General features: G+C 34.8%; 1 protein-coding gene across 2 annotated transcripts in view; it reads left to right on the forward strand.

Moving 5' to 3' along the window:
* SA1 (stromal antigen) overlaps positions 1–18,811 on the forward strand; it is a 327,847-nt gene that overhangs the window by 37,940 nt on the left and 271,096 nt on the right. For both annotated transcript variants that reach the window (XM_090413330.1, XM_090413331.1), the window contains exon 6: positions 10,644–10,795. In XM_090413330.1, coding sequence (XP_090269456.1) covers positions 10,644–10,795 — 152 coding nt within the window. The remainder of the gene's footprint in view (positions 1–10,643; positions 10,796–18,811) is intronic.

Consider the following 18,811-nt stretch of genomic DNA (forward strand, 5'->3'; position numbering starts at 1 on the left):
TTCTTAACAGAAACTTAATTAGTAGCTTCAAAAATCATTACTCATTTCACTTTTTCCAGTTACATTTCTTCTTTGCTGCTTTTTTACATCGAATGTGTCATTATGACTTATGCCCAATCTGATATCTTGTGCTAGTGCTTCAGAAATTCTATTAAATTACTATCCAGAAAAAAATTTTGCTCTCCCAAATTATTAGTCTACTTTATAAAAATATTGTTACAGGTGATTTTTTTTAGAAAACTAATGTTATGATGACAAAACAAAGTAATACGTTAGAAATTGTTAATTCTTGACCACAAAGATTAATGAAAATTAACAATTATTTAGATATTGGTCAAGTATAGGTGAATAACTAATAACTAAGTGTAGGTGAATAACTAATTAAAATAAATAATTAAATTAGTTATTCACTTTTCACATAATTATACAGAAATATGCTTTCCTTTAATGTCGGAGCTCAGTTTTTCTTTCGTATATTACTTAATGGGTGAATTTATATAAATTATCCATAAACAATAAATTAATAGGAAGATAAATAAAATTCACAAAACCAAAAAGTAGATAGCACTCAATGCGGAGTGAGATTCACTTTTCATAATATAATCAGTCGCATGATCTTGTTTTTGCAAGACAACTGCATTTTTTAAATAACAGTATTAAAAAGCATTTTTGTTATATAAAATTTGCAAGCATTTAATTACACTAAGTTAATTTATGATGTGATCTGTAAAAATAAGCTTTAGACAATACTATATTACAGTTATGCACCTACTTAAGAGGTAAAGATGTTGAAAGAATAAGATCTGCATAGATGTACTACAATATTTAATTAAATTGTGCCAATTTTAATTTTTGTGTTTATAATTGCTGGTTTGTTTTGTTAATAAAATTATATTTTAAGAAAAGCACAAATATTATTAATTTTTTAAATAATAGATTGTCTATTGCTTATGTCATGCTTAGAGTATATATGTGTAAGGTTAATATTGAACTAAATGAATATACTGATTTGATTAAAAATTTATTTATTGGAAATAACTGTAATTTAAATGTATTCATGGTATGAAAAATTTGTTTTGTTATTAAAAACATATGTTTTCTTGCATACTTGAAGTGTGTGAGATTTACTTCTTTCAAGTAAAGCTATAACACATGATGGCAGCTCATTTTTCTCTCTTATTGATAGAAATAAACTGGAAGTGTGATGCATAATGGAGCATACCTGGAGTGAAAAAAATATAATAAAGCTGTGAGAAAAATGATGGAATTTTTGGAACTTGGTCGAGGATATTTATGAAGTCTCACATGGGAAGACATGACAACAGGACAACTGTTGTAGTTTTTAATGACTGGTGTTTTTTTTTTTCCCCCACATCGAAAGAAAAATAAAGTGCTGAAATAAAGAAATAGAATCTAAGGTTGTCAAATTAAACAGAATGGATGAAAGAAAGTAAAAATAACTGGTTTATGTTATGACTTTTAGAGAAAACCATCATCAGTTTCCTGATATGCATCCTCAAGGAGTGTTCAGGCTACTATGACACACTACATGATTAAGTTTACTTTATTATTAATCTCCTATTCATAATTTTCCTCCAAATTAGTCTGTTACTTGTCAGCATTCCAATATTGTAGCTGCCTCTTCTGACTGAATCAATCCACCTAGACTTTCATCTTCATTTTGGTCTCTTTCCTGCCATCTTGGCATCATACACCTGTTCTGCCAACCTTTCTTCATCCATTCTGTTTAATTTGACAACCTTAGATTAGCTCTGCTTACACATTCCTGAATACTAACACTGTCAAGTTCCTTTCTAATATTCATTTCTAATATAATTCTGCAATTTGTGCCATCTGTTCACTCTCCTAATTTTTCTCAGAATCCTCATATCTGTGGTCTCTAGTCTTTAATAGAGTGCATTATTTCAAATCCCCTCTCAGATCCGTAACTTCTTTGAAAACTTATAGGCTCTCTATTCAGAATGCAGTTGATGTGTTCAATGTTTCTGCCTATTTTCATAGTTTTGTTATTTTTATTACATATTTTCATGCCAAATTTGTTAAAGCTGCTATTTAATTTAGTTAGATGTGTTTAGGTGTATGACATCATCTGCATAAATAAAGAGCTAAGTTACATCTCCAATTCTAATAGCAGGCCTAATGCCACTTCCATAATATGTCCATATAGATGAAGAATAAGAGTGCAGATAATTTACACCCTTGTCTTACCCCTGATTTTACATCAAACCATCTTTCTGTATTCCCTTCAATTCTAACTGCTGATTTACTTAAATATAAACTATGTATTGCTCAGTATATGAAATATTGGTATGAAAATCAGCAACAGCAAGAAAGAGACAATGAAAATAGGCAGAAAAACATTGAAAATATGACCTGCATTATGAATGGAGAACCTATAGAACAAGTGAAACATTTCAGCTACTAAGGCACAATTTTTAGTGAAGATGGTAAATTAAATATGGAAATAGACAACAGAATCAACATTGCTGGTGGTGGGAAGTCAACTGAATAAATTTATATGGAATAAGAGAGAAATTAGTCAAAACACTAAATTAGCTGTATGCAAGACAGTGTACAAACCAGTTTTAACTTATTGAACTGAGAGCTAGATTAGAAATCAAACACTTCACCAAAGGCTAGAGACCACAGATATGAGAGTCCTGAGAAAGTTAGGGACATGAACAGATGGCATCAATGTCAATATCATATTAAAAATGAGGATTTTAGAAAACAAGTTGACATTGTTAGCATCCAGGAATGTGTTAGCAGAGCTAATCTCAGGTGGTATGGTCACTTAAACAGAATGGAAGAGGAAATATTAGCAAAGCAAGTTCTCTGCCAGGTTGGCAGGAAAAAGACTTAGAGGAAGACAAAAATATACGTGGATTGATACAATAAAAAGTGCCTTAGAAGATAGAAATATATGATCTGATAATGTTGACGTTTTGACAGGTAACAGATTGATTTGAAGGAAAATTGTAGATAAAAAGTTAGTGATATAAGTTTTTCATGTAGTACTATCATATCCTGTACACCCCTTGAGGGTACAGGTCAGGAATATGATAATGATGATTATTGCTCTGTAACCAGCCTGGCTGGCCAAGTGGTTAGCGTATCCATCTCCAGGCTGCAGGTTCGAATCCCGCCGTGGGCATTGATGTTTGTGATTGTCTGTGAAAATACTGTGGTGGTGAGCGTTAGATGGCGTTGCTGTTTGTTGGTTCATTGAGTGGAAACAGAGTTGTAAAGTAAGTGACCTCAGGATGAGTCTTCGGACTCCCTGGAGGTGTCAGATAATAATAATAATGTTCCATTTACCCCATATAATTGTATCATCATCATCAAATTCCTGACATGTATCCTCAAGGGGTGTACAGGATATGATAGTACAACATGAAAAATTTACATCATTACTGACTTCCTATCTACAATTTTCCTCCAAATCAGTCTGTTACTTGTCAAGACTCCAACATTATCAGATCTTATATTTCTATCGTCTAAGGCACTTTGTACCATATCAATCTACCTATATCTTGGTCTTCTTCTGGATCCTTTCTCTGCCAACCTGGCAGAGAACACTTATTTTGCTAATCTTTCCTTGCCTATTCTGTTTAAGTGACCATACCACCTGAGATTAGCTCTGCTAATGCATTCCTGGATGCTGACAATGTCAAGTTCTTTCCTAATATTCTCATTTTTAATATGATATTACCATTGATGCCATCTGTTCACGCCTCTAATCCTTCTCAGGACTCTCATATCTGCGGTCTCTAGTCTTTGGTCAAGTGTTTTATTTCTGACCCAGCTCTCAGATCCATAGGTTAAAACTGTTTGAACACTGTCTTGTATACAGCTAATTTAGTGTTCCGACTAATTTCTCTCTTATTCCATATGAATTTATTCAGTTGACTTCCTACTATACCAGCTATTTGATTCTGTTGTCTATTTCCATATTTAATTTGCCATCTTCAGTAAAAATCGTTCCTAAGTAGCTGAAATGTTTTACTTGTTCCACAGGTTCCCCGTTCACAATACAGTTGACATTTTCAACAGTTCTACCTATTTTCATTGTCTTTGTCTTTTTAATGCTGACCTTCATACCATATCTACAACAGTTATTCAATTTAGTCAGGGAATCTTGCAAATTTGTAGCAGATTTATTTAGAAGTATAACATTGTCTGCATGAAGCAAAGCGCTGACATTAACATCTCCAATTCTGATATCATGTTTAATACCAATTTCCTTCATAATGTGATCCACATAGATAATGAATAACAGCGGGGATAATGTACATCCTTGTCTCACACCAGATTTAACATTAAACCATCTTCCAGTACTTCCTTCAATTCTAACTGCTGACTTACAACTCAAATAAAGACTAAGTACTGCTTGATATAATGCCCCATTGACACCATAATAACTGTAGCATATTGAATACCTTCTCTCTTGGACCTTGTCATATGCCTTTTCCAGATCGACAAAACTTAAATACAGATCTTTGTTATATTCCCATGCTTTCTCAACTATTTGTCGTAAAGTAAAGATTTGATCCTGACAGCCTTTATTGGGCCTGAATCTAGCTTGTTTTTCACCAAGCTTTTTCTTCCACATTCTTCTCAACTGTTTCTCAAGAATACTTGCATAGATCTTTCCAGGAACACTCAGTAGGGAAATACCTCTGTAATTCTCACATTCGGTTTTATTTCCCTTTTTATATATGGGTACTATTAGAGCTCTACTCCAATCATCAGGAATTCGTCCCTCTGTCTAGGCTCTCTGAACTATGCAGTGCAGTCACTGTAAGACTTTTATACCCCCATACTTCAGCATTTCTGGTCGAATAGATGATAATCTACTCCTTCTGCCTTTCCACATTTCAAGCCTTTGATGGCTTTTTCACTTCAAGTATGGATATGTATTTCTGACTGTATGCCTGTTGAGTGTTTTTTACCACTGGGCTATCACTGCTTGTTTCATTTAGGAATTTTTCAAAGTAATTACTCCATACTTCAAGGATATCTTTTTCTCCTGTTTTCATGTCACCTTTATCATCTCTAATTCCTTTTACAGCACTTTTTCCTCCATTTCTAAGCTTCTGCAACAACCTCCAGAATATCTTACCACCTTCTTGATATTTATTTTCAATGTTCTTGCCAAAGTACTCCCACGACTTTTGTTTAGCTAGTTTTACACAGTGTTTCACTTTCTTACATTTGTCTCTGTATTCTCTAAGAGCACAAGCTGACTTATTTGACAGGAACTTTTGATATGCCTTCTTCTTTTCCTTCACTGCCTCTTTAACTTCCTGTGCCACCATGGAGTTCTGATTTTTCTATCCTTGCACACAACCTAACCACATGCCTCTCCAGCTGAATCAATCAGGGTTTTCTTCAAGGCTTGCCACTGAATCTCCAAGGTTTGGTTCCTGTTCTCAAACTCTTTCATTTTTTCTTCAATAATCTTTCTATATTTTAGTCTACAGTTCACATTTGAGAACTGCTCAACTTTTATTGCTTTAAAATTTTCTTACATGTTATTCTTTTCAAATATGAAATTCAATTTCATTCTGCTCAAGACTAAATAGTGATCACTTCCAATTTCAAATCATCTGTACACTCTGGTGTCCTGCACCAGGGAGAAAACATCACTATCAACAATAACATAGTCAATGAGACTTTTCTTATTCCTTGCCGCTTCTCTCCATGTGAATTTGTGCACATTTTTATGTTGGAACATGGTGTTAGTAATAACCAGTCCATGTCCTGAACAGAAATCCAACAGGTATTTGCCATTATTATTAGCTTTGCTCTTTTCTCCAAATTTCCTCAAAATATTTTTGAATATCTGACAATCACTTCCTACTCTGTTATTTAGATCTCCAACAAGGACCAACTTTTCCTTTTTCATTGTGTCAGTAGCTTACTCTAGAAAAAATTCCTCCTCTTCTACCTTAGTAAAACCTTCTGTATGACCATAGGCTCAAATAAGTCTCATTGTCCAGTTCGGCATTCTGATATTTTCCCAAATCACTCTACTTGAGACTGCCTTCCATTCAAGAAGATTAGCCTCGTATTTTGTGTTGAATACTATGGCTACTCCTTCTTTTCCTTGATTGTCATTGCCTGAATATAACAATTTGTATTTATTGCTCAGAAAGATCTCACCAGTTTTTGTCTTTTTTTTGTTTCAGTCACCCCTATTATGTCGATCTGGTACTTATCTAATTCTTCAGCTAGCTCCATTTCTTTGCCATTCAGGCTTCTTATGTTGATAGTACCAATCTTTAACTCTGGTGATATTGAGTTGGGGTTTGTTTTCAGATTTGTTCCAGTAGCTGACTTTTTGCTGTTCGCCCTAGTTCCCTGGCAAAAACAACGGGGGGTCTTGTTTAACCGGGCGAAGCCCCAGCCGGCATAAAATATTGTCATGTTGTACTGTACCATCATTTTCTGTATTGGTTTAAGCCAATAAGAATACAATTTGGTCGGCTAAATCCCAAATTGCCAGCCCATCCTCGTTCGTTCAGTATTCAGGTAGATACCCAACAGGTTGCACCACGAGAAGTTGAGGATTGGACATTAGGTCAGAAGCCCTGGTCGGTTCTCTGCATTCCTTTAAAGGCTATGTGGAGGTCTCCTCTCAGTTATACAGCTTTGACCTTTTCTAGTGTTTTAAAATCTTGTTACATCCCTTCACCAGATCTACAAAACTTAAGTATAGATCCTTGTCATGTTCCCATGATTTCTCAACTATTTGTCGTAAAGTGAAAATCCGATCTTGACATTCTCTGTTTGGCCTGAACCGACCTTATTCTTCTCCAAGTTTCTCTTCCACAATCTTTCTCAATCTCTTTTCAAGTATATTTGCATGAAAAGAGATCGAGAAAAAAAACAGCAACTTAAATTACCAATGTTTTTGCGATTCAAAGGAAACATTCTAGTGTTTGGATTAAGGATTTCAGATCCAAAAGTTTTATTTCCAGAGATGAAAGTCAGATCCAAAAAAGGAGATTAGCAACTAAAATCGCAAATGTTTTTTGATTCAACGGAAATATTATAATGTTTGAATTAAAAATTTCAATCCAGAAGTTTTATTTTCAGGGAGTTGGAAATATGGTGCATCCTTAAGTATCCACCCAAATACTGAACTTAATGAGGATGAAACCAAATTGTATTTCTGTATTGTCTTGCAACACATATACGTGATGCCATGTGATGAAATGTTATTCTGGTGGACATTTCCGTTAAACCAGGTCCTCATCATTCTCTGCAAGAACCAGGACAGCATTGAAAGCCAACTACTGGAACAAAAACTCAGCAGAATTGAAGATGGGCTCCAACTATATTAGAAGCATCAGAGAAATGAGATTGAAATACCATGCTGCTATCCAGTTAAAGACTGAAACAGTGAAATACTTCTAAATAATAAGTATTCAGGCTATTGTGATTAAGATAAGAAAGTGGCCACAGTCCTCTATACTAAACACGAAGACAAACTTGTTGAATGGCAGGCATTTTCAAGTAGGATGATGTAGACATTTCAAAATGGGAAATTAAACAATGAATCATAGACATATAGAAATGTATTTTGAAAAATTTGGAGAAACAAGCAAAGTAAGCTAATAATAAGTACTGGTAATGATAAGATACTTACTAGATTTCTTGAGGAAATTGACTTGTCTAGTCATTAGTAACACCATCTTCTAGTATAAAGATGCAAGGTATGTTCCAAAAGTTTCTGGCCTGACATACAAAATACTTGCAAATTTTAAAGCGCTGCCTGTGACAGATAGCACCATCTATGGGGATCTTAGTGTACCAGTTTCAACTCTCTACCTCTGTCATTCAGTTGGAGGCATTTGTTTGACTAACACGTTGTATGCTAAGTGGCTGTAATGTTAAAAATTGAGTACCATACTATGATAAAGTTTTTCACCAAAGTCGGGCTTTGGTGAAAAACTCCAAGTGCTATCAAATAGCGATTGGATGGTGTTTATGGGAAAGCTTCTCCTTCATATTTCACCATGAAGGAATGGGCTGAACAGTTTCGCCTAGGAAGAGAGAGCATCGAAGATGATGGTCGGCCTGTGGAAGTGATAACTGAGGAAAATGTCTCTCTTGTTGAGGAGAAACTTCTCAATGACAGATGGCCGAAGCTCAAAGAAATCTCAGCAAGGGCTTTCTATAACAACTCTCGTGCATCATTCACAAGAAGCTTCACATGACGAAGGTTAGTGCAAGGTGGGTCCCCCAACTTCTCTATTCAATTCAGAAAGAGCATTGTGTGATCTGTTCCTGCAAGTTTACAGAGCTTTGCCAAGAAAAGCAGAGAGAAGTGCTGGAATCCATTGTCACCTGGGATGAAACCATGGTCCTTTATTATGATCCTTTTCCAAAAGGGAATCCATGGAGTGGTGCAAACCAGGTGAAGCACAGCCAAGAAAAGCCAATGTCACTCAGTCAATCAAGAAGATCATAGCAATGATCTTTTGGAATTGCTGGGGTTCTCTTGATTGACTTGAAGGTTGCAGATTCTCATTTTGTCAACTACATAAAGAAATGCCACCATGAATGCAGAATATTATGCTTCACTCTTACAGAAACTGAGCAACGCCATAAAGGAGAAGAGATGAAGAATGTTGAGTCATGGTGTTCGCCTGCTTCACGACAATACTCCAGTCCATACAACTATTGTTGTGAAGGGCTGTGGTATCCAGGAGATCGAACACCCACCCTGCAGCTTAGATCTAGCACCCAGTGACAGACTATTTTTTCAAGGGCATAGAAATGTTAATTCAAAGATGTGAAAAGTGTGTTGAAGTAAAGGGAGATTGTGTTGAAAAAAGTGACACAGTTGATTTCTTTCTATCACCTCTTAAAGTTAGTCAGGCTGGAAACTTATGGAACCACCCTTGTATGTATATAAATTCACCTAGGGAGAACATACAAGAAATAAGTTTTATTGACTATTGTTGTCCACAGCAATATCTTCAGACTGCTTTGGATATAAGAATATACAGTGTATTTGAAATAAGAATTAATCCATTTTGTTTTGAACAGAATCAGAATTGAATAATGTGTTGAAAAGAAAAATATGTACAGAAGTTTAAAAAGATTATCTGAAATGTACAAAAGAAGGAAATGAGACTACAGATTTAACTTCTAGGTCAGCTCATAATTTCCTCATATACTATTTGTCAGTCCCCTATACAGATTGTTGACAGTCTGTATGAGCAGAGTTAATTATCATTGACAGTTGTTCTGACAGGAAGTACTGACAGATTAATTGCATGAAATTAAGCCTCATATTAAACATTGGCAGTCTATTCTATGTAGGCATTGCATAAATCATTCACTTCATGCATAGGTAATTACTTACCTATGCACATGAACATTGTGAACAATATGCATATATTTAGCTGTTGTAGATTGTTGCAAGTTATTGCCATACCAAGAAAAAAAAAATTAAAATGTTGACCTGGTTATAAGAGATTTTGGATCAAGACAATGATCAAAACTGTCTAGATAAATAGTTGGATGCTGTCTACACTTTGTTTAGATAGTATCTGCATTAAATTTAGTTTAATCCTTTATCCAAGTGTAAGCAAACAAAGTTTGCACCCGAAGTATCTTCAGGACTGAGGCAACTCATGGTGAAGGTGGACCAAGCTCTCATCACTTGTCTTAGTATCTCCCATAATGCAAAGCACATCTCCTTGCAGACATATAATGCTATGCATTAAGGGAAGGGCCACTACCAGACTGGTTTCGACCTTTATTGAGGTCTTATCAGTGGCAGCCAGATCCATAGGGTGATACATAGGGTGGAAGTAATGGAGAAGTCATATTTACCTATATGAGTTGCCAAAAGGTGTCTCACCTTATTAAATTACTCTGGATTTAAAGAAAGATATCCTGAAGATACTTCAGGTGCAATCTTTGTTTGCCTACGCTTGAATATAGGATTAAACTAAATTTATTATAGTCTAACCAAGTGGGGAAAAAACTTCCAACATCTTTCTCTAAATCCAGAGTAATTTCCCCACTTGGTTAGACTAATACCATTACTTCCATCTTAGTACCACCTCTGGGTCTGGCTCCCACTGACGAGACCTCAATAAAGATTGAAACCGGTCTGGGTAGTGGCCCTTCCCTTAATGCATAGCATTATACATGTCTGCAAGGAGATGTGCTTTGCATTATGGGAAATATTAAGACAAGTGATGAGAGCTTGGTCCACCTTTACTACGAGTTGCCTCAGTCCTGAAGATACTTCAGGTGCAAACTTTGTTTGCTTGCACTTGGATAAAGGATTAAACTAAATTTATTATATTCTAACCAAGTGGAAAAAAATAACTTCCAACATAGTATTTGTATGAATTTGAAGGTAACAGGTAAATATGTTTTTTCTACAAAATGCTTATCTCTAAGATTTGAGATTATTATTTTTGTGACCCTTATAATTTAGTTGCAAATGCATCTGCAAATTATTGTATATTTTATTCATCATTGAGATTTAATAAGTTTTTGCCTCTTGAAAATTTTAATTCATAAAACAATAATAAAATATCGAATGTTATTTTATTTTATTTATTTATTTTATTTTTTACATTTAAATACAGCAATGAAACTAATGACAGCATTAGTGGATGTTGCTCTTAATCTAAGTATAAATCTAGATAACACTCAACGACAATATGAAGCAGAGAGACAAAAGAACAAAGATAAACGAGCAACAGAAAGATTGGAAATGCTGATGAGTAAGAGGCAAGAGGTATGTTTTAATTATTTTGAAGCCTTTCATAATTGATTAAAATGAGCAGATTCATAATTTAAAGCTTGGTCAAGACCTGCTATGCATCAGCTCAGATACTTTAGACATATTTTATTGAGAATTTCAAATTTATGGGTAGAAATACATGTAAAACTCATGACTTGCATAATTTAAAAAATAACTATTGCCAGTGATTGCAGTACTTCCAGTGAAGCTCATTATTGATGGTTTTTTTAATAGCTTATAAAAGAAAAGCTATTAGAAAAAAGTAATAACTTTACCTGCTTATATACATAAATATGCAATATGCTTATGCAATAAACTTGATACTAAGTTATTACTGAATGTGAGTGGCACCAGTGCCAAAACCATATTAGTCATATTAATTACATTTAGTATGTTGAACTAATTGTGGATATTATTGGAATTATTTTGGTTGTTCAGATTAGGATGATTTCCCTGAGCTGCATCCTCTTCAACATCTCTTTGATTTTATTATTATCCAAGATCTCCAAGGAGTCAAGGATTCATTGAAAAAAACAAGTTCTTAGGATCCACACTCCATCCAGTCGAGGATATATGAGATTCACTACCGTCTTGCACTTTTCTTATTTGACAAATGTGTGCAAGGAATGTAAGCTTTTTGTCAAAGGTACTCATCTTTGACAGAAAGCTTACATTCCTTGCACACATTTGTCAACTAAGAAAAGTGCAAGACGGTATTGAATCTCCTATATTGACTGAATGGAATGTGGATTGTTCTTCATTGCTTCATCTTTATTATGTGCTTATGCATTCAAAGCTGGATTATGGGTCTCAAGTCAATGGTTCTGTAGGTCAAATCCTGTGATGGTTCGATTCCATCCAACTTCGGCATATGTGGATAGCCACTGGTGCTTTTGCACATTTCCCACTCAATGTCTTTATGTTGAAGCAAATGAACAGGCTCTATCACTTAGACATAAACAGTTCTCTCTTAACTGTGCTCAAAAAATAGTCTCTTCCAGAGCATCCCATGTGAACTATTATCTTTTCTTTATGTTGGGAAGCTCAACATCACACATGTCAAACTGGCATACATCCCTTTGGCATGCATGTTAGAGATTATGCAAGTTATTGGCATGAGAGTTGACATACTGCACCAAACATAACAACATTCCTCCTTGTTAGGTGTGAACTTCATCATGCAGTTTCTCATTTTGTCAACTACAGAAGTGTTATACTCTATCATCTGTTTACCTGCAGCTGTGTAGTGCATGCAGAGCATCCCACTCTCATTTCTTTCCCATCTATATCATTATTGAAGATCTGAGGCTTCTGTTGGTTCTGCCTCTGTGTTGACTGGCATCATTATGTCCAACTTCATTGTAGTAATTATACAGAAGAGTTACATGCCATAGATTACAAATATTTCATAAGATCAAATCTAATTACCCAGTGGCAGTCATCATGTCAATGCTTCCTGCCATTAAGATTAAGCCTGAAACTAAGCATTGGCAGTCTAGTCAATATAGAAACAGAAGAGTTGTTCCTGTTAGGCTTCACTTAAGTCAGCCATCTTACATATTCTTTTTTTGAGAGCTGATGAACCACCTTTATGAGAGAGGAATGAAATTTTACTTATTTGGCTGAGCCATATACACTCAGGCAGATCAGACTCAGACAAATTGTATGATGTTTTTAACTGTTTACAATGAATTAATTTATACAAACACATTTGGTTATAAATTCTGTTTATATGTAGATCACTTAATTTTTTGTACAAAACATTTGAGTTTATCTGTTTATGACTGTTTATTAATACCTTGTGTACTGCTGTAGGTGTGGTATGACCTTTGCTGTCTTGGCACCAATAAACCATAAATAAGCCAACCATATTGGCCATGGTAATTAAATAAATAAGTTGAACTAATTATGGATGTTAATAGAATTATTTTGGTTCAGATCAGGATGATTACCACTGCAGCCTCTTCAGTGTTCTCTTTCATTTTATTATCATCATCTGAGACCTCCAAGGAGTTAAGGACTCACTGAGAGAAGCCATAGACCAACCATACCAGCTGTCATACACACTTAAACTTGTTCACACTGGATGTACTCACTATTTCAACAGGCAAACTGTTCCACTTACTAAATGGTCTGAAAGAAAAAAATCTAGTTCTCATCCTTTTCATAACCATACAGAAACAAGGAGGCACAAACAATGGATGTTCCTCTTCTCCTCTCTCTCTCTCTCTCTCTCTCTCTCTCTCTCTACCTTCCACATAACAAAGTTATCAGTTGATAACTTATAACACCCTTTCAGAAGTTTATAAAACTCTGTCATATCACCCTCTCATTCTCCTGTTTACCAATGTCTAGTCCAGATACTCTCAATCTGTCCTCATAATTTACATTCTATAATCCTGATATCATCTTTGTTAACCCAGGAGATCAAATCTGTGCACAGTAGTCCAGGTGTGTGTGTGGGGGTGGAGGGGGGCATATCAAGGCCTTGTAAAAATACAAAATGGCTTCCTTATCCTTATGTCATTATTAGTTTCTATTATCCTCTGAGTTTTATTCCAATTTTTGCTATATGATCTTAGAAGTTCAGCTCCTATCTGCCATGACTTCAAGATCCTTAGCCTCATTAGCTTTTATAAACATAATCCCACCAGTATAATAAGCTGTTAGAAATGTCATGTCAAAGTGCATAACTTTACACTTTTAGTAAGTACACGTTACAAACCATTGAATTGATTGCCCACTGTTCTTCAAGCTTATTCAAATCATTCTGTCAATTTAAAACTAGGAATCTAGTTTTCTGAATTACAGCAATATTTTTCTTTCACCAGTCTGTTTTCATGGTCTCTCACTGTAGAATTCTTAACCACTCTTAATTCATCTGCTGTAAAAAGGATGCAATTTTTGGGGACAATCTGTATACAGATTGTCCTCAAAAAGACTGCTAGTATTATTAATTGATAAGCAAGCTTAAGTTCAGATAACTGTTTGAACTGTAGTTTAGTTCAAGTTGCTCCTATTTTGGTAGTATTAATAATTAATCAGGAAGCTTAAGTTTTATGGAGAAATTCAAATCATTTTGCTGTTAGATAGATGATTTCTTTGTGTCCAGTGTGAACTTACCACCTTTGCTGGTTGGAGGCTCAAAGTGACTTGAAAATTTTCTGTGATTGTTCTCTTGAGTAGGGTTCCCAGATTATTTAACCCTTAGTCCATCCACATCTGAATATTCTACAGGTTACAAACCTTTTGAGTAGCATGCACATTACTTTACTTAAGTAATTTCTCAATTAATCAGAAAGTTCTATGCAGATGCGCACTTATTCTATTTTAAATTAGGTGTTAGGATGACAACAGTTGAACATCAAAAGTTCAGTGTGTGTTGTGTTGTACACAAAATTCAGGTTGGTAATTCACTTACAATGAATTACTGATTTTAATTTAATTATGATAAATTTCAAGAAAACTGGTAGTGTTGAATATGAGAAGCCCATTTTCTGAGGTGGTTGGATAAAAAAAAAAAAAAAAAAGAAAAAAAAAAGACCATGTCAGTTTCAAGCGTACATTTCTTTTTTCCTATATTGTGCAAACAATAGCACATGTATGTATAAAAATAACTTCCCTGTTAAAATACAAATTAAGAAACTGCTGTTCTGGAAATGTTAACAAGCTGAGTTATAAGTTGGGTGTATGACAAGCTACATTTGAATTTCACTTTATTTATTAATGGGTTAATTAATGGGGTATTAAACACAGAGACAGCCTATAATCACACAGAAGGTTCTAATAAGGAAGAGGAAACATTTTCCACTTTCTCCTTGGTAGAATGTCACTAGAGCAGACAGTTCACATAAAAATTGGTCCTCGAACCAGATATATAGAAATAGGTTACAGGAAAATTCGTCGAAAATGCAATTCATCAAAAAACAATTCACCGAAAATTTTCAATAATGTTATGGTAAAATAATCCATTTAGAACAAAAAACTTAACTATGCAGACTGCTTCTTGTACTGCAACTTATACTAATTCCGCCAAGTCAGAGAGTTTTTGTAATCCAGTACATAATTTGGACACATTATTTCTTTGTCGCCCCAAATGTAGCTGAACTGAAAACTGGAACGGTTCGACATTTTCTTGTAAAAGTTTCAAATAGCGAATCTGAGTAAAATTCATCCCATAATAATTGCTGTAATGAAGATGCATATTACTACTAGTAACAATAATAATAATGAAGCCCGCATAGTTCAGTCGGAAGAAACGAAGCTGTTTAGTTAGAAAGACCTGGGTAGTTTATCAGTCCCGTTCTGCTAAAGGCAAGTTAGCAGGCATAATATAGATACGGCTGGGCTTATTTTCGGAAACAGGCAAATCAGTCCCATGAACAGACATGAAACAGTTATCGGACAAGAAAGACTATAAGAACCATATTGTTCTATAATTTTTCCCTATGAAAGTAGTAATCTCCTTATTCACGGTTCAGGTTTTGTTCTGAATGGATCAATTTTCTCATAACATTTTTGAAAATTTAAAATTTTCGGTGAACTGTTTTTTCAATGAATTGCATTTGCGACGAATTGTCGTTCGATGAATTGCCTTTTCAATGAACTCTCCGGATACCATAGAAATATTTTGGGAAAATTTAGAGGAAGAGCATATAATAATGGTAAATACTTTTTTATATATATATCATCATCATACGTATCAAGGATTTAGGCCTAGTATGGCCTAGTATGGCCTGTTCCAGCCTTAGAGGTCATCGTTGAATCGTTTAAGAGGACGTCCTGGTTTTCTTTTTCCTAATGGCTTGTACTTTAAGGCTTGTTTTGGTAATCTTTCTGTTTTCATTCTTTGAACGTGTTCCATCCATCTATGTTTATATTTTTTAATTTTTTCAATTACTGGTTCTTGGTTTAATTCTTTCATAATATCTTAGTTTCTTTTGTGATCAAATAGGGTATACTTTGCAGTTTTTCTCATAAACTTCATTTCTGCTGTTGTTATATATATATATATATATATATATATATATATATATATATATATATATATTCATTTTTTAAATTAACTGACTTAAACCCGAGAATTATAACACAATGACATTTATTTGAAAAAAACGCAACATGTTTCGTCAAAAATGACTTCTTCAAGCGATAAGAACATAGAAAGACAATAAAAGACACTTAAATGAACATTGACACACTCTAAAGCTATACAACTATAAAGCCATAATATTCGACTGTAAATTACAGTTATGAGCTTGAACTACAGTCCGAGTTAAAGTTCCATTGTTGTACACCTGTGCGTGTGTGGAATCACGCGATCTCCAGTATCTAATAGTAGAGTTGAAAGAGTCTGCCAAATTATAGCTAAGATTATTATTCAAATGAAAAGGGTCTAAGGTGATTTCCCTTGACTCTACAATGCGGCGCTCTATTTCATCATGGCTGATGTGTAGGTTTGAAGTCAATGTCCAATCTATTTCATGTTGGTGGCCTTCGTTGTTCGTGTTTATTGAAAGCAGGACATGGCCCGACAGAGCTGTAGCTCTGGTTCTCTTATAGGCAATGTCTCTCTGATGCTCTTCGAGCATCAGAGAGACATTCCCAACCCCGAGTTAATAGTACGTTTCATATATATATATATATATATATATATATATATATATATATATATATATCACTCCCACACATATAGCCACAAGGCTATATTTATTTACATGTGTGGGCTGGAATCTGTTGATATTCTTCTTAAAGAGTTGGAGGGTGTAGTCCTTGGATAATACTTCATCATGAAAGCTATTCTACAAAACTGAGGTAGATAGAATAAAAGATGACTAAGAGTAACATGTTTGGTAAGTCTGTAGTTTAACTGTAAAAGGATATTGAATGGCTTTTTTATTATGTTGAGCCCATACATAAGAGGTTAGTTGATCAACCTATAGTACATTAGTAATGTATATGGGTAGTGGGTTGGGAAAGGAGGAACTTATTTACATTTGATTTAAAAGACTATATTGTATTCCTTGGGAAACACAACTAGGGGGAAGACCGTTCCACAATACAGCAGTTGGAGGATGAAGAGGAGGAAAAGAAACCTGTTCTGTGGGTTTCAAGATGCACTGTGAAGGGATGTTGAGCAGCAGCTGCATGTGTTCCAACGAGCTTAGTACTAAGTGAGGGAATTATTGATGCTATTTCAGATGAACATTTCCCATGAAATTATTTGTAGAACACACATAGTGCAGAAACCAAATGTCTGTGCAAAAGTGGAGGGAGTGAGTTGGTAAGAGATGGGTTATTAATAAGTCTGATTGCTCTCCTCTGTATTGAGTCAAGTATTTTGAGGGAGCTTTTAGAGGCCCACCCCATATGTGAAAGTAATATTCAATAGCTGGGTGGATTTGCAATATGTATAAAGTTAACAGTTGTTCAGGGATGAAGTAACGTCTTGAGCAAAAGAGAAATCCTAGTTTTTTAGAGGCTGAGGATGCAATGGTTGTGATGTGTTAATGCCAGCAGAGGCTTGATGTCAGGGTAATTCCAAGAAGCGAGATCTCAAATTGTTTGGAAATTTGGGTATTGTCAAAAATAACTCAAAAAATAAAAAATAATGAGAGATAAGACAGAACTGGGTTTTATTAGCATTGAAGTTGACAAGGTTATCTGAAGCCCGGAGGATGGCTTGGAGATCAGAATTGAGGGAGGTGGTGGTTGATGTTCTATAGGTTGAGGTGAGTTGTGTAGAGTGAGGTTTATCAAATGAAAGGGAGAAGTGCAATGTGCTGTCATCTGAAAAACTGTGTATTGGATTGGAGGTCAACTGACGTAGGTCATTGATATATAGCAGGAAGAGGGCTGGTGAGAGGACAACCTTTAAATGCTATGACTTTTTGTTTTCTTTTGAGAAATTTTTACATTATATTGCTTGTTTATTTTGTTTAATTCATAAACTGTCTTTTGAAGGCTCTTTCTTTTAAGGTTACATGATGATCAGCATTCATAGTGAAGAATTTATGGAGAGCATCACGTGTTACAATAATTATTTTACTTATAATTAGGGAAGTAACATTCGACCTTTCAAACCTCTGTATTGAGGTCATCATCTGGAAAACATACGTGTACAGGATGCAAGCTACATGACACTACACTATACAAAAGTAAGATGAATCTAAATGTTTGTTAATCATTTATCCTAGCCTGACCTCTGGTGGGGAAAAAATACAACTTCATTAAACAATTTATAAAGTCCTCTTGTCTTAAGATTTTCTTCTGTTTGGGATTGCTCTGGATGCTATATGGGTTGAAGATAGGTCCTCCAAATTCTTTGAATAATTAAATCATCATTCTTTTTCAGATTTGGATGATGTTTCAACATTTCACATGCTTCTTTGAAGTTTCTTTCCAACCAGGCTTTGGTGCAGTGTAGGGACTTCATCCCTTTCCAGTCAATTCTGTGACATGTTTGGAATGTGTGGTCTGATAGGCCTGTTTTACCATAGTGGAGATATTTAATGTGGTGTTTGTGTTCATCTTTTCTGATTTGGATGTTATGTGCTGTTTCCCCTATGGGTTACAGGTACATTGAATTTTGTAAACCCCTGGGTGGGCAAGGTATGGAAGAGGATTTTTGTAATAGCTAAGTAAATTTCTTAATTTTTTGCAGGAGGTTTGAAGGTTGTCTTAATATTGTATTTAAGTAGTGTTCTATCTAAGCTTTGGCATTCTTGTAATTTTTTTTGCTTTTAATGCCATTTTTATGGAGGATATCGTGAACTGTTTTTTTTTATTGTAGCCAATTTTTAGAAACGTTTGGCTAATGATTTCAAATTTTTGGTTCAAAGCCTGTTCATTGAAGCAAATTGTTAGTGGTCTGTGTTTGAGGGTGCTGATGACCTCTAGTTTTTGTGTTGGATGGTGGTATGAATTTTTATGTATGTATTGGCCGGTGTGTTCAGTAGACTGAAGAAGTGACAGCCTGAGGGAAGACGTGTGACGTGTGTCTAGAAAAGG

Source organism: Typopeltis vanoorti, chromosome 24 (genome assembly GCF_054136105.1).
Source record: "Typopeltis vanoorti isolate ZY-2024b chromosome 24, IOZ_Tvanoo_1.0, whole genome shotgun sequence".
Taxonomy (NCBI): Eukaryota; Metazoa; Arthropoda; class Arachnida; order Uropygi; family Thelyphonidae; genus Typopeltis; species Typopeltis vanoorti.